Source organism: Equus asinus, chromosome 18 (assembly GCF_041296235.1).
Source record: "Equus asinus isolate D_3611 breed Donkey chromosome 18, EquAss-T2T_v2, whole genome shotgun sequence".
Classification (NCBI taxonomy): domain Eukaryota; kingdom Metazoa; phylum Chordata; class Mammalia; order Perissodactyla; family Equidae; genus Equus; species Equus asinus.
The window spans coordinates 29,330,074-29,351,786 of record NC_091807.1 but is presented as its reverse complement, the minus strand read 5'-3'; the positions used below and the strand labels follow the sequence as shown (position 1 = coordinate 29,351,786).

The 21,713-nt window shown below is 45.1% G+C and overlaps 1 protein-coding gene across 2 annotated transcripts in view; it reads right to left on the bottom strand.

Annotated features, from left to right (window-relative positions):
- Window positions 1-21,713, bottom strand: part of HUNK (hormonally up-regulated Neu-associated kinase) — a 110,759-nt gene that overhangs the window by 20,817 nt on the left and 68,229 nt on the right. For both annotated transcript variants that reach the window (XM_044750685.2, XM_070488757.1), the window contains exons 5-6: window positions 11,939-12,066; window positions 4,161-4,296 (exon numbers count right to left, since the gene is read on the bottom strand). In XM_044750685.2, coding sequence (XP_044606620.2) covers window positions 4,161-4,296; window positions 11,939-12,066 — 264 coding nt within the window. The remainder of the gene's footprint in view (window positions 1-4,160; window positions 4,297-11,938; window positions 12,067-21,713) is intronic.

The window sequence follows — 21,713 nt, the reverse complement described above, 5'->3', positions numbered from 1 at the left end:
CTTCTTTGCAGAAGTATTAGGAAGATGAACTCCTTGAGATGAAGTACCAAAGAAATGCCAGGCATTCATTTATCCACTCACTCTTTCAGGCAACAAATTCTCATCTCATGCAGTTTACGTTCCAGTGGGGAGAAGAGAAGATAAATTCATTTAGCCCTCGTGACAGTTTTATGGCAGGCACTGCTATTATCCCCATTTTACAGATGAAGAAACTGAGGCCCCCAGCAGTGAAGCAACTTGTCCACGGTCACAAGGTGGGAAGTAGCAGCCCCAGAATTGAAACTGGGGCAGCCCGGCTTAGAATCTAGAAGCTAAAGCTCCACACCCAGCGTCTCTCAAATAAACAGACAGGACCAATAGCCATGGAGAACAAGAACGCGGGCTGACGGGTATAAGGAGTATGTGCGTTGGCAGCAGGGGTGTGTCATTAGATAGACATTCTAGTCCCTCAAGAAGATACCAATAGGGCACTCTGGGAGCAGAGTGAAAACACATCTGGCTGGAGAACTCTGTAGACCCCCCCAAAGGGTCCAAAGACATTTTTGATGGGACCTCAGAACCAAAGCACCCCAAGAAACTGCACAGTACAACCCCATAATGGTCCATAAGAGGAAACTGACCTGCCAAGTTCACAGGTCAGGTGGGAGGGGCGACAAGGGCAGACCTGGGTCTGCTGACCACCTTGCACCACCCGTCCTGTAACCTACCTCAGCTCTCCCTCCCCTGGAGTTGAGTAAGTGCAGTCCAAAGAAAATGCGAGCAAGGAACCAGGAAATCCACCTCCCTCACTCCGGTTGACCACAAAAATCACAAATTCTAAATAACAAATGGCAGGGGGTTGGAATGACTAATGGCAAAACATAATAATGTTTGTTAAAAAAAAGAATACAATTACTTGAAGTTTGCCAAAACACAACACAGAAGGCTGGATTGTTTGAAACTACCTGGTAATATCTGTGTGGGAGCGGCCCTGTCCCTGGCCAATCAGACCACTGCTGTGCCCTGTCCCTGGCCAATCAGACCACAGCCACTTGACCCCACCCCTGGCCAATCAGACCACTGCTGTGCTCTGATCTTGGCCAATCAGACCACATTAATAGCCTGGCCCCTGGCCAATCAGATCATGGCTGTGTGACTCTGCCCCATGCCAATCAACCCACAGCCACATGCAGACAGCCCGGTTTCTACTAGGAGCAGGCTCTGGAAGGACGAGTGCTTGGGTGTGGGGTGCCATAGGGAAGGAGGGGGTGGGCTGGGAGGTGGAGGTGAGAGGAGGGAAGTGAGCAGAGCAGACACCCCATCTTTGCCCTTCATATCCGTTGTCTTCAAAAACAGGAGACCTCTGCCAAAATACACACTGTCCACTGACTGTTGACTGAGAGTAATATTTTAAACATTTGTCCAATAAGCAGTGTATATATTTGGTGCTCTACGATATCAGTGATTGAATTTGTATTATCTCTCCACGTTTGGATGATACAGACAATGGTGAAATGTTCCAGAGCACTAGGTATAATTCTAACTGAATAAATTCTCATTAAAACCGCTTGTATACCACTTCGGTCTAATTCTGTCCTGTGTTATCAATGACCTCCTTGCCCTCCCTCCGTCTCCAGAGCTAACTGAAGCAGCGGCGAGACTGTCCAGGCCCACGCAAGGAGAGGGAGGAAGCAGCCACGGTCTGCTCTTGTCAAGATGTCTGCTCCCAGAACAGGGAGGCCAGCCTGATACACAGCAAACATGTTGATGGACAAGCGTGAACATTTATTATACGAAGTTTACTTTTAGAGACATTTTCCTCTTGCCTTTTGGAGATCAACTTGGAGGCCCAAGTGACTTCAGAGGAGGCTTTACAGCAGAGTGATATAAAACACAGACCTTTATTCTCTTTCTTTCCCAAAGGAAAACACTGACAACACCTAAAATAACTAAATGGGGCTAGGTATGATGGGAAGCCATAAAATATACTTTATAAAGAAAGCATCCCTTTCTCTGGTCACACGTTCTTACTCCATTTATCGGTGTGCTGACAGAAACCAGAAAAATAATGATCAAAAGCACATCTTTTTTGCGTTAAACATTTTTCAAAATAAAGACTGTAAATAACATGGGCCTCTCCCAACAGTTTAGATTTCTGGTTTCATGGCTTAAAAATGGAATGTGGATTTGCCTCTAGTATAAAATGAGTGAATGAAGATGCAGCCAGCAAGGAGCAGGGACACCGTATCTAATACCAGCTCCACTTTCTTCAACAGCTGCCACGTTGAGTGGCTTGATTACGCTCATTTAGACAGTGATTACATTAGCTTAATGACTCATTTGGCTGCCACCAATGCCCCTCCTTTACAGAGAGCATACCTGTGTGCTGCTATCCATAGTGAGCCCTGGTAATGAGGTCTGGCCCCTCAGCTTTGCTTTCCCTCTCACGGTGGGGTAATATTTCTGGTGTCTATTTCAGATACGGACCCAAATCGAGCCGCTGTTGGAAACCAGAGTCTATTTCCAGGTTCCCTTGGTAACCTCAGTCACCCAGACTTTGTGTAAATTACCTCCCATGAATCAAATGCGAGAATTCTAGAAGGCAACTGAGTGAAACCACCTCATCTATGGCCATAGCAGGTGTAAATTTGGCCCAGGGGCATGGATGCAGACTCCAGGAAGGTCCACCCACACCCCCTTAAGATCTTCTAGAAATTTCTCTCCAAGACAGAGCCCTACCTGCCCACCTCCTTTGAAGAACTCCGCACTGCAGCTTTCATAAGACTTGGTGGAAGTTTCCAGACCTTCCTAGGCATTTTGAAAATATGATTATGGAGGATACCTCTTTCCCTCCAGTTCCCCGTCTGTCCCTCTTCATCGGGGGTTCCCTTGTCCTCATCTGAGAGTGGTCAAGTGTGCAGGCCACTCTAGGTCTGAAGGAAGAAGGAGTCGAGGTGGGTCCCAGCCCTGGAAGGGGTCTGACTCATGTGGTCTCCATGTCTGCTTTAAAGTAACCAAAATGAGGGCCCTCATTCCCCCACTCGAGTCAGTTAACAAAATGTCAAATGAGTAGGAAAAAAGTTCAAGGTAATGTTTTCCAATCTGTAGCCAGTGCCCCAGCATGGAGACGTGGGGGCCATCACAAGGTATCCCTCAGTGTTTCCATGCTGTGGATTCCTGCTTGTAAGCCTTCCTTAAAGATTCCTCCTCCTGAGGCCGGCCCAGTGGTGTAGTGGTTAAGTTCGCGCACTCTGCTTCGGCAGCCCAGGTTCACCGGTTCGGATCCCAAGTGTGGACCTACGCACCACTTGTCAAGCCATGCTGTGGTGGCATCCCACATATAAAGTAGAGGAAGATGAGCACAAATGTTCACTTAGGGCCAATCTTCCTCAGCAAAAAGAGGAAGAGAGGAGGATTGGTGGTGGATGTTAGCTCAGGGCTAATCTTCCTCATAAAAAATAAATAAAAAGACTCCTCCTCATGGAAACTGCTGAGGTGAAGCCTTCACAGGAAGTCCACGGGAAATGCGGCCTGAAGCAAATGACTCCTTCCATTGCCTTTTCTTCCTGCCCCCAACTTTCTAAGGCCGAGGACTTAGGGCTGAAATAAACATCAGAGCAAAGAAGTGGCAGAGGAGGAGCCCGAGGGGTGGTTTGAAAGGGGAGAGAGGCCATTCCACCGGATTCTGCCTGATGCTGGCAGGAGAGCTCATGGGTGGATCTCAAACACACACACTCAAATACAAAGAGATACACTCACAGACACAACGCACTTAAACACTCACACACATAGACACACACACACATACTCAGGCCATAGCTAGTCTAAATGGTGCCTTTGTGTGAATTAGAAAGAGGCGCCACTCTGGGAAGATGCAGGTCCTCCGGAGGAGGTTTGACAAGGGGAATGTGGCCTGGATTGCAGCCTCCACGCACCCTCCACTGGGCACCCCTGCAGGGCACACTCTCCACAATCACATGGGATGGCCCTCTCTACACTGCCTCTCGTGCACTGATGTGGGCTTGTCCATGGATGTGTGGCTGCAGAGGGTGGAAGGGCAGCCAAGAGAAGACGCAGCTTTTGCTGGAATCATGTACAGCCTCCCGTCCGGAGCTATTCAGGGCTTGTAAGACAGGCCCCATCTGGCCCGAAGAAGGGGCCTTCTGTGTGCACTTGATTACCTGTTGGGGTAGGTGACATTACACGGCACTTTGCCTGTGTAATTCTCATTAAGCCAGCGATTCGCCAGTGCTTGCTGAATATTGGGCCTCTTCACGGGATCTGGTTCCAGGAGAGAGCGCAGGAAGTTGATGGCTCCTGTGAAGACATTTGGCAAATAACACAGGCATGTTACAGGCTGAATGAAGACACCACTGGGACTTGAGGCAGATGACCCACCACCCCTCCCGAGCCACTGCTGGGCGGATCTGTTTTCTGGATCTCTGGGCCACAAGTCAAAGTGTTTAAGATGTCTGTCCAAGGGATGCAACTGGTACATGGTAAAGCAAGACCAGTTCGGGTCTCCCGACGCCCTGCACTTCCCAATACAACCTGTAGTCTCTTCTTGTGGTCCACCTCTAAAGGTGAACCAAAGAGATGTTGTATTTATAGGCTTGAAGGGATGAAACAAAGGAAAGAGAAAAAACTTGATCTCAAGGTAGGATTTTGAGCACTCACAAAGGAACCAGAGGGTACAGGCATTCTAAATTAGACCCTCTAACTTGGCCTTCACCATGTGACACCACAGTCTCAAGGCATCAGGGAGGTCCTGCTTTCTTTCTGCTCCCTTCTTTTAAAGCCATTCTCCATGGCCACCCACTTATTCCCCAGACCCTGAACTGATGATGCAGCCCTCATGCCAGCCAGAGCCCATGCCCACTTAGCTGAGCCAACAAGGCCAACACAATGCCAGAGAGCCAGTTTTTGTTAAAGGGTTAAGTAAACTCTGTAACAATGACTCAAGTTTTCAAATCCTTGTTTGTGTACAAAGTTCTGGCAAGCGCGAGACAGTAAACCCATGTCTACCTGATGGGCCCTCTCCTTTTGTGCTGTCCCTCAAACTGAAGGGGCTGCTTGGGCAGAATGGACATCAATAAAGTTTGTCCTTATTTTTCAGCATACTGAAGTTCGCTGCCACCACACAGCAGTTGCGCTGAGCATGGTGGGTAAGGAAAGGACATGAGAAGCGATTGACAAACTACAAAATTCCTACAATCCCTTTCTCTTCTATACCAGGCAAAAATGACTTTTCAGATGCCCTGGGTCTCCTTTCATTAAACAAACATTTATAGAGCACCTGGTGTCCATCCAGACACTAGGGATAGAACATACGCATCCTTTAAGATTATAACAATGGAAACAACTACACAACGTGGAAAAATATGTTATAATGCACACAAAGGCCACAGGCCTCAAAATTGTTCAGCATGAGAATATGCATGTCCACATATGGACAAAGAATGCCAGGGATGGCTTCAAAATGAAGATGGTCTGTCGTGCTTGAGTTGTGGGACCGTGACATTTTCTTATTCTATAGTCCTTATTTTATGGAGCATTGCCATATTTTCTTTGCAATATAAAAAATACTATTTTATGTAACTTTGTATATGATATCCAATTACCAATATAACAAGTATTAGATCTCAGAAAAGAATCTTAATTTGCTTGGTCCTCAAACTTTTCTAGCCTTCTCTCCAAAACTATTTTTCAGTTTCTAACATAATCTAACCTTTCGAGGAAGAGTCATCAAAATCCTCACTTTCCCACAGGCTTTACTTGTCATTTTAATGCTGTCCTTTACAGAAGGATGAGTGTTGTCTGTCAACCTATTTTCTGCAGGATAGAAACGAGGCCATCAAAAGACAGCATAATCGTGATGCCAGAATCAACCCAAAAGAAACAACTTTTGCTAGGTTGTGCCGCCAGATAACTCGGTAACTCCTTAAGGTGTTATTTTCCTACAGTTGCTAAGGTCACCAGAGGGTCATTTCTCTTTAAGAATGTAGTGGGTAAAAATACACGGGTAGACGCCAGAGCAGTCATGAGGTAGGTACACTTAATACTGTAAGTTTTATCGCTGGGTCTCTAAGCAGACCTTTCCTAAAATGTTCTTCAATGGTCTCAAAAGGAAACAGATCTCCAAAAACAGAGGTTCCTCTTTTTGGAAGCTCTGTGTCCCGTCTCTCAGCTCCCCTACACTGCAAGAGTCATTGGATGCTTAATTAGGAAGCTCTACTGGTCAAAGGAAAAAGATGCGGGCTTAATGAATTGAAATGGAGAGGCTGTGAGTTAACGATGTTTCTGAGACATCTCTGTCGCTTACCCTCAAAAGCCCTGAACAACAACCCAGGCTGCACCAGGCTTTTTCAGAGTCTGATTAGCCAGAAGAGCTAAGAACAGACTGGATGTGCATTTTTGTTCTATTTTCAGAACCAAGCGCTCTGCATCTTCACAACTTGCTGATGAGCACAAGTAATTTTAGTTTGAATCTCTACTGACGAATTTTCTTTCTTTGGACATCACAAGCTTGGCGTTACTATCCAAAAAGGGCTTTGAAAACATCCTTAGAGCTCTTTGAAGTATGTGTTAGGGTCTTGAAAATCTCTATGACTCACGAGCAAAAGGGATTAAAATATTCTCCACTGTCCTAGAAAGCTGCAGCGGGCAGGGCTATGTGTCGCAATCCATCTTCTGAGCTAGCACATGGGCTCTCATTCGGGCTGGAGGGTAGGGGTGACTCATATAGGAAGCTCCCTCTCTGTGCTCCCCATCACACGTGGTACCCACTCCTCCAGAGCAAAACCTACTTTCCTCCATGAGGCATTAGCTTTCCAAAGTCTAGACTGACTTGTGTGAGTCTAGGGAAAGGGTCGCAGGGCATGGACAGACCATCGGACTTTTTCCATGAGTGTAGCCCAGTGGATGCAAGTGGAATCCCATCCCCACCCGAGGCTCCGCCCCCATCATGTCCCAGGTGAAAGCAGCAACAATTATTTGACAGTCGAGCCTCCTCTGAAATCTTAATTAGCGTTGGCTCAACCCTCGAAGATGCTAACACCTCACCTTCAGCTTCACTTTGGCAACTTCATGGTACAAAAGCCTCTTGATCTGAAGTGACTGTTTGGAATGCAGTATAAGTGCCATCACTGAGGTGTCGTGATGAAAAGATAAGCTGTCTGAAAAACGTGTAAGCCACGGAAGGCATTCACGACTCTGTGATGTACGAGCGCCAACAAGCAGAAAGACAAATTGTCTAGAAGCGAGAACTGGAAAGGTCCCAAGAGCTTAAGTTTTCAAACTACACGGGAGAGACGAGGAGCGATTCTTCGAAAGCATGCACAGTGGACTCGCCAGGGGTAATAATGCACTGTTTTAACTCAAATTTGGCAAAAATTCTTCCAACTTAATCTAAGAAAAAAAAAGCATACTACTACACAATAGACATGGAGATGTCGTTACGAATATGAGCGACAGAGTCATCAAATTAATAAAGATGTGTAAGTGAGACACTAAAACTGACACATTTTCAATTTGGACATTTCAAGTTTGATATTACTCAAACCATAAGGACAAGAGATAATACCCCCAAATCTAGGCAGAGGGGCATCTTATAGTAAATAAAATAAGGAAAGAGAGATAAGTAGCACAGTATAGTAGAAAAATCCAGGTTTGGGGGTCAGGCAGACATAAATTCAAAAACAGAGAAGCTATTTAATTTCACTGAGATTCAGTTTCCTCCCTGATAAATTGGGAATAATAGTACTTCCTTGCAGGGCTATTATGAGAACAAGAGAGAATATGAAAAGCACGCATACACGGCCCTTCGACAATTATGGCAGCTACTCTTGTTATTGGTAAGCTAGTATTTGTGGATGTAAACAACATGATATCATATGGTGTCATAAATGAATATGGGCCGGAAGCGAGAAGGGATAAACTGGGCGAGGTGCAAAGGGTTGGAGAAACGGGGCTGTCAGAAGGGGAGCAGCTGATCCCCAAACCGAAAGTCCTCCACTCTGGACCCTATTGCATCAGGCTAATTCCAACCCTGGGTAGTCGAATGAATCTGTGAGCTGCCTTCCCAGGCCACCCACTTTAACACGAGAGTCAGCAACCTAGATTCACCGAGCATCTATTATGTGCAAACACTATCCTTGACACCTAGCACAATGGGTTAAAGCCCTAGTTGAGAGAAATATTTATATATCCCAATAGAAAAAAAAATGTCCGGGGGAAGCAGTCCAGATTCCTTAATGTAAGACCAGATATAGAAATGCAATTCACGCTTGGTCATGCTTGACAAGTCAAGACAACAAAGTTTTGGAATGTGAAGATGTTTAACAAGCCCACACACAACTTAAGGCCAAAGTCAAAGCTGTCTGTCCAGAGCAGGAGCTATGCGAGGTTGGACCCAACCCCAGTGATGCTGAAATCACTTGGAACATTTCTAATATTTCTCCTCTGGAATTTCCTTTGGACTTTTTTTTACCATCTTCAGGCGTGCAACTTTTACTTCTTTAAGGGTAAATTTAATTTTCACAATCACAAAACATTGAGATCCCAGCCGACTAAGTGGGTAATAGTATTGGGGATAAAAACAAGGTACGGTTTAGAAGTAAAGAGACTGATTTCCTTATGTTTTCAATCGGCCGGCCCTTGCCCTGCTGCCTGACCGTGACGACGGCGGGCTGAACTGCCTGCTCGTCCTCCCACAGCCTGCGGCTCATGCTAATACTGTTCAACAGCTATTTCTGGCCTTCTGCCTTCCAGACATACAGCAGGACTGCACTTCCCCACTCCCTTGAGTCGGGGGAAGCCATATGACATGTTTTAGAACGTTGGGAGTTATGAGTGGAATGTTGGTGGGACATTTAGCTGCTGATGAGAGATCTTCTAGACATCTCTTTCCCTCTGCATGGACCAAACATGCTTGAAACAGTGGCTGCTCCAACAGTCTGGGACCCTGACTACTAGGATGGGCAGAACCCTTCGACCCTTGATCCAACTCTTTTTTTTTTTTTTTAAGATTGGCACCTGAGCTAAGAATTGTTGCCAATCTTTTCTTCTTCTTCTTCTCCCCAAAGCCCCCAGTACATAGTTGTATATTCTAGTTGTAGATCCTTCTGGTTGTGCTATGTGGGACGCTGCCTCAGCATGGCCTGATGGGTGGTGCCATGTCCGCACCCAGGATCCGAACCAGCAAAACCCTGGGCCGCTGAAGCAGAGCACATGAACTTAACCACTCAGCCACGGGGCTGGACCCCAATCCAACTCTTGATAGATATGTGGTTTAAATGAGAAATAAATCTGTTATCTTAAGCCGCTGAGATCTGGGGGCTATTTGTTATTGCAGCATAACCTGGCCTATCCTGACTGATACAATGAGAAGCAGTTCTCCAGCTCCTCAGGATCTCACTGGGATTCGAAGTGTCTGCCTTTTCCAGGCATGGGGGGTACAAACATCCTCCTAGCGTCCTTTGTTACGGCTGTTGAAGGCAAAACAGACTCTGAACTGTAAAGGAAACTTCAGGATCTCTCTGAAAGATGGCAATATTCATGACTATATAACCCTTAAAGAGACTTACCTTGAAAGATTGCATTTGTTTTTAAACATCAAATCTTATTTGTTACCACAATGAGATATCATTAGACTCCCATAGGAATGGCTAAAATAGAAAACCGTGACAGCAGCAAATGCCAGCAAGGATGCAGAGAAACTGGATCACTCCCACATGGCTAGTCGGGATGCCGAATGGTACAGCCACTCTGAACAAGAATGTGGCAGTTCCTTACAAAATTAAATATGTGCTTACTATATGGCCCCACAATTTCACTCATAGGCATTCATCCCAGAGAAATGAAAACATGTGCACACAAAAACCTGTACAAGAATATTAATAGCAGCTTTATTCATAATAGCCCAAAGCTGGAAACAAGCCAGTGTCCTTCCACTGCAAATGGTTAAACAAACTGTGGTATATCTATACTATGGAATACTACTCAGCAATAAAAAGGAACAAAGAATAGATACATGCAACAATGTGGATGGATCTCAATGGAATTATGCTAAGTGAAAAAAGCTATTTACATACATATATATATATTTTTTTTGGTCATTTGTCATTTTTGAAATGACAAAATTATAAAGATGGAGAACAGGTTATGGTTGCCGGGGGTTAGGGAGGTGGCAGGCAAGGAGACGGCTCTGGTTATAGAGGGACAGCACAAGAGATCCTGTCACAGAACTGTTCTGGATCTTGACTGTGGGAGTTGTCACATGAGTCTGCACCTATGATAAAATTTCATAAAACTAAAAACACACCAACACACACAAATGCATGTAAATCTGAATAAAGTCAATGGATTTTATCAATGTCAGTTTCCTGGGGGCGATATTATACTACAGTCATGCAAGATATGACCAATGGGGGAAACTGGGTGAAGGGTAGACGGTTCTTTCTGTATGTTTTCTTATAACCGCGTAAATCTACAATTACTCCACAATAAAAAGGTTTTTTAAAAATGTTATTTGTTAAAAAAAAAAAACATCTTTACTCTCTATCCCCTTATCCTGATTTATTTTCTTTTCTTTAGAGCACTAACACTACCAAACATCAAACATGTTTATTTATCTGTTTATTTTTTGCCTCCCCTGCTGATATGTAAGCTCTGTATGGGTAGAGACTATGTCTGTTTCATCTTCTGTCTTCTTGGCGCCTAGAACATTCCTAGCACATAGCTGCTACACAATACATATTCATGGAATAAGTGAAAACCTATGAAATATGGAATGAATGAATGAATGAATGAGCACTCCTCATAGTGCTCTGCAGCACTTTCAAAATTTCTGAAAGCTCTAAAACCTAAATATAACAATTTGTTCAACATTTTGTACATTTTCTAACTCCAAGCGTTACGGCTTTCAGTGCAGAAATATCTCCTTTATAATGAGAGCGCTGTAACTTATCTTTCCTAGTACACAATGCTTCCTTGCTTTCAGCCTACAGGGATTCAATCCTCCTTAGCAAAAGTGAAAGTAAGGACTGAGTTAGATAATGACATCCAAGAATGCCTTTCAGCCTGGAGTCCATTCGGCAAGCAGAAATTCAGGGTCAGCTTCACGGATGCTTTATAAACTCAAGAGAAAAATACATAATAGTAGTAAAATAAAAATGCTACATTTTAACCACGTTTCATCAGTTGAAACGAAATAATCACTTTTGGGGGGGGGGGTCACAGGCCTTATCTCAGTGAAGTTGAGTTTAATCTAACGAGCCAATTAAATGATTGTCGAGGCCAGGAACTTGAAGTGAACTGTGAACCCAACAAAAGAACGAATTGTACTAGTTTACTGGGTCTGAAACCAAACCTTAATACGAGCTGTTTACTGAAATGTGAACCAGCTGAAGTTTGAGAGCGCCTTCCAAACACACCTGCGGATTCAGTCTCATCAAGTAACTGAACCTACATCTATTTAAAAGCTTTTGAAGAGGCTCAGAAACTCAAATTGCAAAACAAATCACAGACCGAACTTGCATTGAAACTAATATTTCTTTACAGTGAATTGACTAAGGAAGACACAATAGAAATGTGATTATAAACACCCTTTTCAGAGTCAACAATATACTATGGTGAGTTTTTAAACAATCAAGCCTGCAATTATTTTTCTGATGGAGACTATAAGATCCTTTTGATATGTGTGTTCTGTGTAGAAGGAGGAAGTTAAGGGTTCAGAATTATAGCAGAAAAGGAAAGGACTGAAGTGAGATGAAGGGAGTGGCTGCTTAGAGACGAGAAACCCAACCACCTCAAGACTTAGCTTTAATACTAGGGAGAGACCTACAATCATGGGGTAGCCCTAACACCATTGCTACAAAAACAAATACTGCTTCACAGCTGGATCCAAACTGCTTAGAGTGGAAGCCCTGAAACCCTGAATCCGCAGTGGCAGGAGCATTACCTGTAGAGAGCTGGGTGGGGAGAGGGTTCATTTCCTTGTCCACCATCTTCTGGTACAAAGCCCTCAGGCTAAAAGGCTCCACTGTGAAAGGCAGGGTCCCAGTCAACATGGCGTACATGTTCACACCTCTGAAAAGAGAGACACGGAAGCATGAGGACAAGGCCCCTTGGGAGGGCAAGACAAAGAGGGCACGGGCTTGGCGAATCTCCAGTCCTGTCACCTTCTTGCTGACCTCACGAGGCCTTCTTCACAGTCATCTCTCTAGAACCCTCAGCACCACACTGAGCAAGAGTGAAAGACGTGGGTGAAAACACACTTGTGAAAACTTGGAGATAAGAGGAGTTCAAGAGCTTCAAAAACTACCTCCTAAGGATGGAAAACCTTGTACCTTCTTTCTGGAAGGAAGTCCAGCCCAAATTCTGTGAAAAATACTTGTGGTGGGGGGCTGTTAAGAACCTCGAATAAAAGTGGTCCTGCCATTATGGGATTTTCCAAGTACGGTTTACAAGGTGGAGGCTGGAGGAGGCCAGACCAAAAGATACAGGCAAGACCCTGCATGGGAGGGCAGGTTGCAGCCTAGCCAGCATGCCTGGTGACCGCTCAGCCCTTTGAAAAGAAAGTCTCATACCCAAAACTGGTGTCTTGCTCTTCTCTTGAATTCTGCTTGGCCTCTAACTAGAGAAATTCCTTGGAGGGGAGAGGGTCTCCTTCCCACTCTTATTTTTCCCATCATTGTTTATTGTGAAATTCTGCCACCCAGCCCTGGCCCAATATCTCAGATGTGGTCAAAATACCTTCTGAATGGGCTTATCTGCTTATATCCAAAGCCAATCCCAGAAGAGCAACATCTTCTCAGAGGATTTTTATTTTCCTGATGTGCAAACCTAATATCATTTTGATGAGATTTCCTGATGGGGATGAAATGCCTGCCTGCCAAGAAGTCTCAAGTGCTCAAAAGCGCCTGGGGGAATAAGTTTTAAAAACAGGCAATAGGATTTCCAGTCAAAACAAATCCAAGGAGACTGATTGAAATTAAGACCCTCGGGGCCCAATTCCACTAAGACACCTCTGAATTACAGCGCTCCAGATCAAGACAGGTATGGCGCCCACGGGCTCAAGGCAGAAATCATTCTCAAATTGCAGACTTATGCCAAGACCTGGTTCCTGCTCTGTAACTCACAGTCGAGGTAGGGAGACAGATATAAACTTTCTTTCCACAAATACTTGCTGGCTGGCTCTCTGCCCCAGGCAGTGGTGTAGGTGCTGGTTGAGGTGAACCAGACAAGGACCCGCCATCTTGAATTTGAGGGGAGAGAGAGACAGACAATCAACAAGTAAACAAACAAATGAGTACAATCCTTTCAAGTGGTGATGAGAGCAGAGAGGGTAAGAAAATGCTGTCCTGCTTTTAACCACAGAGGAGTTCAATTAATGGAGAAAGAGGACTTAACAAGTACTGGAAGATGGGAGGCCCCTCAGGGTGGGTATATGTGTGTGAGCTTATCTGTCTGTGGCTGGATGTGAGGATGGGGAAGCTAAACTGCATAGACCAAGAAATGGAGACAAGAATGAACCAGGCACACGCGGGGCCATTTAGAGCAGCTTTTCCCTGTGTGTGTTTAGTGGAACGAAGTGCCCAGGATGAGAAGAGATGTTTCGTGAATAAAAGTCTACGCCAAACAATTTGGGGGGAGGGGGTAGTCGTCTGGTATTAAGTGGATTAAAGGGGCTCAGAATGGGGAGCAGAGACTGCGGCAGTAAATCCACACGTGGCTATTAAAGCATCACTGAGTGGGAGTGATGGTGTGCGATAGAAAGAGAAAGGCAGAGAAGCAATAGAGACATTGGAAGGGGATGTGCCAAGTGTTGAACTTGGAAAGCTGGACGAACAGTGGTAACAGTGACAGAATTGAGGAGCGGGAGAGGAGAGCCAGTCTGAGGGTGGAGGGAAGAAGTGTTAGGGGTGGTAACATGGTTGAGGACCTACGATGCAAGGCTGCCTTTTGGATATGGTAGAGCTAAACATCTTCGCTTTGGAGGATTTTTGGAGATTGATAAGAAGGCCCCCAAATCATAGAATTTTTGCATTCAAAGGGGTCTTGGACACATGGCTTTTATGGATGGAAGTCCCCTGGAACATCCACCAAGCTGTCGTTGGAGACCCCTCGAAGGCTAGCTGTTTCCAACCTCCCTATGGCAGCTCCTTCCATTCAGGGCAACTCTATGCACGAGGAGGGCCTTCCGGATACCAAGATGAAGTCTACGACTCCTACCCATTGGCTGTGGGACAAGACTGGTTGATTCTGTCCCTGCTCACCCATGTGCCTTAATCTCGGTTCTAACATTTACACCTAAAGCTGAGGAGCCTGGTACTTATACAATATTATTGTTTCCGCAGGTAAGTGTTTTATAATACCCCACCCACCCACGCAGTGTTTCTGGAAGTGAGGGACATGGACACATTCTCAGGGGTTCAGTGGTTCCACTTTGGATTTTCTTTTGATGTTACACTAAAACATTTTACAAAGCCTAACCAGGGGCATTGGACGCCTACCATAAAACCAGGCACACCCTCCATCGTACACACTCCATTTCAGTGCCTGCTTTGCATTTGTGTTCACCGGCACACAACTTTGGCTAAAATATGTCACTTTAATTGTCACAGGCTAATGAGAAAGGAGCAGAGGGGAACTCAATTTGTCAATGACGTTTCTGTGCTTATATCTGTGGAAAAGAAAGTCTCTTGATCTGAATAGTGTGGTGGTTTCCAGAGTGTGGTCCTCACACCCGCATCATCATATCACCTGAGAACTTGCTGGGAATGCACATTCTCAGGCCCAACCCAGACCTAGTGAATCAAGACACTCTGGGGATAGGGCCCCAAAATCTGCGTTTTCACAAGCCCTCCCAGTGCTTCAGATGCACAGTCCTGTTTGAAAGCCACTGGATGAGTGAAAAATGGTGGGAGAGTTGAGTGATCCCAAGACGGGCCTGACCAGCTCCAAGAGCCGGCGCCCGACACGGAGCATGACACTCAGACTGTGCACGGAAATTCAGTTCTCACAAAACAGTAGCCGTGGCATGTAATTAACGTTTCCAATTTGAATTTTGGGGGGTTCTTTTAGTCTTGGTTATATTTAACTCGTAAATGAGTTTCGTTTTTTGATTTGTACAGAGCCATAAATAAAAGGAGTTTAATTTTACATTCATGCACATTAAGTAAATTTAAATAAAAATAACTTAAGTCAACACCAGGGGTACCAAGAATGTTCTTCCTCTACAAGAAGAGTGTACAATACTCAAATTGCTCTGACCTTTAAGATTTCCCTTTATCTTTAGGGGACATAGAGGTTCCTGTCACAGGTAGGGTGCATAAAAGTAGCGCAGAATGCTATAGAAGGTAGGATGTTTTGGTAACAGGAGGAGATCCAACTGAAGGAGTTGGGAGAATGGAATACCGGGTCAGTAGAGCAATTCTAAAACTTTTGTGAAAGTTTCTCTCTTCAAGGAGTCCTTGGGACATCAAACCGCTCGGCTCCTTGTCACCAACTGGCTTCAAAAGATGACAAGAATCTCTTCCAGTCATTGCCTCTCTCCACTATCTGGCTGGGACCACAGATAAAAGGTAAGAGAAGTGTGTCTTAAAGATTTTGCTGGTGAACCAGCACAGAGTAGTCGGACCAGGATCAAACAAGTGGTTTTTATAATAACTGATTATTTTACCTAACTGGCTCCAGAATTTCTCTTGCAGAAGTTGATCATCCACAAAAACAGGGACAAATCCTTAAAGAGGACAGCTCTCTCCTCCAGGGTCTCTCATGTACAAAATGTGGATAATGGTACCCAGCTCTCAGTCGGTATGTAGGTCAAAGAGAAAGGGCTGAATGCTGTGTGTGGCAAAAATTCAGTGCCTGATAAATACGACCTATTGTTGCTTCACAAAACTTTAAAAAACAGATAAAAAGCTACGATTATATTTGTATCCCACTGCCAAATAGCAATGGAAATCTACACTAAGAGTCATACAGTCCTAGGAGATTTTCTAAGAGAAACCAGAATGAGCATCTTAATTCTGCGCCCTCCGTTTTCATACATGTTTAATATTGAGATAAATAGAAATCCAGTCCCTTTGACATTTCAGAAGTCTGTGAGAATACCAAGGGAAAAATGTGGAATGCAGTTTATAAACCTCTGTAATCCCATAGAATTAGTAGGAGTTTCAAAACATGTTCAGAATTTCCTGATGTGTCTTTTGAAAGATGGCCAGGGGCTTTCTAGCTTCTCCATGGCGGTCATGGGGCCCTCAAGAATCACAGAGAGTTTTAAAGAAAGCGGGTAATGAGAGACTGGGACGAAGAAAGGCAACAAGTAAACATGATTTGGGTTTTTCCAAGCAGAAAGAAATAAGGGTCAGTTATCGCTGGGTGGAAGAAAACCCAAAGATACTGGCCCATGTGGAATACTCTGGCGTCAAAAGAGAAAGAAAAGTTGACACTGAAGGACAGCTGGAAGAAAAGGAGGTGGGGACCCATGAAATATAAATGTGGAATCTTCGGGATTATGTCAGGAGCCAAATGGTGGTCCTGATATTTAGTCCAATAACAAAAATATTCCCTGAAGGAAAAGCTGGGGTATCATCTGCCCCCCAAGAGAGGAAACACAGAGAGTTGCACCTCCCTGGAGAAGGCGGCCAGCAACTAACAAGACACAAGGGACAAAGCCACTGACAGAGCTTTGCTGGCAGGTGGAGGTCTGATGACTTGTTCTCAAGGGCTGGTGGGCGGGATCCTCAAAAACTGCTCAGTTTATACCAGAGAGCAGGTGACAGAACTTGCAGCTGACACACCTTGCTTCTGTGTGATTCTTCCAGAAAGAAACCGCCTCAGAAAAACAAAAAATAACTCTCTGCCTAAAAGCAATATCCTTCCATTTTTCAGTATCAACTTTCAATACAACTTCCAATTTAAGGTCTTGAAAGGAGAGTGGGAACTGATCCATCCATTTGGAAAATCTCAAACTTCACCACTGCTCCATTAAATGGTCTGTGTTCTGCAAGAAATTATCTTCTTTAAAATTTAAAAAAATTCTAAACTTTTTTTCTTTTTCCTTTCTTCCTTCCCCTCTTCCATCCTAAATGCACATGCTAGCTACCAAAAAAAAAAATGTCTTAGATTTTATAATTGAAAAATCTCAGAGGCTAAAGGAAGCTTCTCTCTTAAAAGTCAAAAGCATTCAACTACCCAAAAGGAGCCATGGGTCTCCTCTTCCCACCTCCTTCTCCTGCCATCCTTCATTTTGAGAGGGTCTGAACGGAGAGAAAATGCTAGCCTTCCATATTTGAGCTCCAGGAGTAGCTGCTGGTGTCTGGCAGTACCTTTACAAAACAGAGTCTGAGGGCCGGAACAAATTCTCCCACTCTACCTCCTGAACGCCCATGTCTACGTGGGGATAGTAGGGCTGAAACAAGATGGCTCCCCTTGGCCAACTTATCTACCCAAAGCAACAGCACTGGGGACAGAGACGTTCTCACTATGTGAAAACAGATCCAGTGAGACTGAGATGGTGATTTGGGTATCTTCTGTGCAACTCTCCACTAGGCACCAGGTCTTCACACAAATGCTTCACCCATCCCAGGTGCCCCCATGGGAGCAAAGAGCAGCTTTGGTTGAAAAAATGTTGCACCCTCAATCCTTTGGGGACAGAACTCTCAACTTTCGCTTTCCTTACCCTTCAAGATTCACCGAAGTTTAAAGAGCATTGTAATATTCTGAAAATAAAGTTAATCTTGATTTTTAAAAAGTACGTCTGCATTAAATTTTTTAAATTAGCATATACCCCACCACTCTGATGAAAAGTCAGCAATAAAAAAGGTTCACTGTAGCAGAATGAACATTTTTGTTTTTATGTCTGAAATCTCAAAGTTCATTGGAGATAGAGATACAGATATTTCATTCACCTGGATTAAAGGAAAGAAGCGAATGATTTTAAAGATAGTCATATATGGTCCATGTATGAAATAATGACAATTGAAAATAACAGAAAACACTCAAGCTGGAGTGTACCACTTTTCAACTCCATCGTTAATTCCTGATTCCCTAGAGGAGGAGGGTTCTGGGGGCCCCATTTGTGGGGAAGAGCTCTCTTTCCCAAGTTTCTTCGAATGACAAGCTGGTTTTCTTCCTACGTCACTCTCAGAAGTCTTGGGCAAAGGCCCTGTCTATCCATCAAAGTCCAAAACCTCTTGAGAGGGGAATTTGTTTTTGATTTTGGAAGTGAACTCTTCATTCTGTCATTGTTCCAGAACAATAAAAAGGGATGTTTTGTCATAACAGTGTCTGACCCAGGGAGAAAATTGTTCCATTCTCACTCTCTTTTTAAACAGCCTTTTAAATTAAATTCTCTTCGGGTTTTCCATTTCCAATTCTGCCAGCAAAGTCATGGGCACCAAACGGAATCCTAACCAGCATCTCAGACACAACAACCCAAAGCCATGGAAAATTAATCTCGTAAAGAAGGTTCCTTTTTCTCCAAGATTAAGAGCCAGAGTAAATCAGATTTTTCACGCTTTCCGGGCTTCGCATATGCTGTTCCCTCCGCTTGGAGAGTTTCCCCTCCTCTTCTCCACCTGGAAAACTCCATCTCATCCCTCAGGAGCAGATTAAACTCTCCTCTGATGCCTTCTTGCATTGACCCAACGATGCAGCCTTGTATTTTCTCTGCACTGTGCCTGCTGACATGGTCTATTTGCTTACAGGTAAGACTAATGGGTAAGGAGGTGTCTTAATCAGCTTGGGCTGCCACCATAGATGAGGTGGCTCCGAGTTCTGGAGACTGGAGCCTGAGAGCAGGGTGCCAGCATGGTGAGGCTCTGTTGAGGGCTCTCTTCCTCGCTTGCAGACGGTCACCCTCTCACTTTGTCCTCTTGTGTCAGAGAGCGAGCAAGCTCTCTGTGGTCTCTTCTTATAAGGACACTAATCCCATCATGGAGGCTCCATCCTCATGATCTCCCAAAGACCCCGCCTTCAAATACCATCACACTGGAGGTCAGGGCTTCAAACTATGAAGCCAGTGGGGGAGGGGGGGCCACAATCGAGTCCACAGCAGTAGATAAGTGTGTTAGATTGCAAAAAAAAAAGAGAAAAAAAAAAGGCCACAAATTCCTTGCCACTGCTCCCATCAAGGGGTGGGATCTCTCTCCTCTTGACTTGACCATGTGACCTGCTTTGCCCAATGAGACATTAGCAAATGTGACACAGAGGCATCTTGAAAAATGCTTATGCACGTAGGGCTTGCCCTCTCTCACTCCAGAGGACTCTTCCACCATCATGTGAACGAAATTCTACATATTTTGTGGTTTCCTTTTGTTTCTGGGTTTCACGCAGCCAATAATTTATTACCTATAGGTGACAGCAATGGTGGAGAATTTGGTTTTCTTATCTGACCTTCTAGAGGTTGGGTGGCTCATGGAGTCTTACACTCTGTTGGGTAAGGAATGACCAAGAATTCAGTTAGTCTATTTCATCTGTCTGTTACTGAACTTGATTCAATAAGGGAATTATTTCATGCTTACTGGGATGGAGAATGGCTCTTGGGATCTGGAATGGTGAGTTTTTACTCAGTAGTTTACTTTTGACCTTTCCTGAGATTTCAGAGCTTAAACAACAGAAATTTCTTCTCTTACAGTTCTGGAGGCTCGACATCCAAGATGAAGGTGTCAGCAGGGTTGGTTCTCTCTGAGGCTGAGAGGGAGAATCTGTTCCATGTCTCTCTCTGAGCTTCTGGTGGTTGCTGGCAATCTTGGCATTCCTTGGCTTGTAGAAGCATCTCCCTGATCTCTGCCTTCATCCTTAGACAGCGTCCTCCCTATGTCTCTCTGTGTCCAAATTTCCCCCTTTTACTAAGACCCCAGTCATATTTGATTTTATGACCTCGTTCTAACTTGATTACCTCTGTAAAGGCCCCATCTCCAATAAGGTCACATTCTGCGGTCCTGGGGGTTAGGACTCCAACACATCTTTGGGAAGGGAACACAAATCAATCCACAACATTTTGTTACCCTCCTGCTTACAATTTTCCAATGGCCTCTCACTACCCTTAAGGGAAAATCCAAACCCCTCCCCACACCCCCCACCCGACGGCCTTCACACATCCTGTCCCTCTGCCTCGAGCCTTCCTCCCTGACTTCTTTGTCTTCCCACAGCTGATGCCTTCTCACCCTTAGGATTTGTCTTTGAGGTCTTCTCCTCAAGTGGTCACCCCCATCTTCATCCTCTGCATCCCGCCCACTTGTCCACAGCAGTTACCACCCTCAGTTTATAGTTTTTCAAGAAATTGTCTGTCTGTCCCACTAGAACATAAACCCTCCAGAAGAAGGAAAACAGCAGAAGCCTAGAGGGTGAAAATTAAAGGCAGACCCTAGAGTCAAACCACCCAGGTCAAACCCTGAGTCTGTCATGCACTAGCTGTGTTATTTGGGCAAGTGCCTAAGTCTCTTTGTGCCTCAGTTTCCCCATCTGTAAGGTGGGATAACAGCATTCCCGTGAAAGGCTGTTAGGCAGATGTGATGAGCTGACAAATGCAAAGCCCTTAGAACACTGCTCGTCACTCAGCCGGAGGCATGTGGGGGTTAACAACGATTGTTACAGGAGCGGGAGCCGCCTCACTGCTCTGCTCACCATCGTGCACGCAGAACTCGGCACAGCGCCTGGCTCCACAAATATTTGCCGAATGAACAATCTCTGGTAAGCCATAGGCTGCTCCCATAGCTTCCTTTTGTTTTTTAAGCTTTATCAACAGCTTCTAAAAAGGGCCTAATTGATGCCATCCCTGTGAATTAGGCGAGGGTCGCCGTGGCCTCATCCCCTAGGGAATGTTCCAGAGAGTCAGCTAACACAGACTTGCTCCAGGGTCCCACATGGGCCTCCAGAGCAACGCCACAATCAATGGGAAGCCCAGGGTCTACATGGTGCATTACCATTTATCAAAGTCTTTCTCATACAATACTTCATGGCACCAGGACTAAGAATGAGGCCTGATTAGAGCTTTTCAGAAGACCTGCAGCTGCATATCACTTCTTGGAAAAAAAAAAAAAATGCAATTAAGTGGAGGTTAGCAAAGAAATGTCCAGCTGCCGCAGACAGCCCAACCACGCGAGCGGCCAGGGAAGAGGGAAGTGAGCGTCCGAGCACCCTGGTCTTAGGTCATCTCCATCCTGCCTGCAGCTTCCCCTCCACCTTCTCTCCTTCGATGCCACCATGACTTATCGTTAACGGAGAGGGACACAGCTGTGGCAATGGACCAGGACCCTTCGTTTTAACCACAGGGCCCTGAAACTGAGATATGGAGCATTTGTGGTCACTAAATGTGGATTCCTTTCCCAAGTCAAGGGACTTGGCAGAAAGGGCCGGAGCAAAGTCTGAGCTTAAACCTGACCCTCAGATGTGCTGCCCTTTGCAGCCTGTGCTTTTCCGTCCCCTTCATATTTCCCAGACAAAATGATCGGTTCTATCCTACCCTCAGCATGAGGGGACAACAGGTCCCATTTCACTTACAAGGGCCAGGAACTCTCCCACACCTCTGACAACCCACAAGGCTCCTTCTTTCTACCCACAGTCCTAGACTTTGAGGAGATGCCTGCTTCGCCAGTCATGACTGGAAAAGTCCCCTGTCACAGGCTGAGCCTCATCACCATGACAACCGGTGACACCACCATATCATCCAGCACCCTCGAGAGCAGGACCTCAGGAGCAAACTGCCACCTCTCTCCAACCTACCG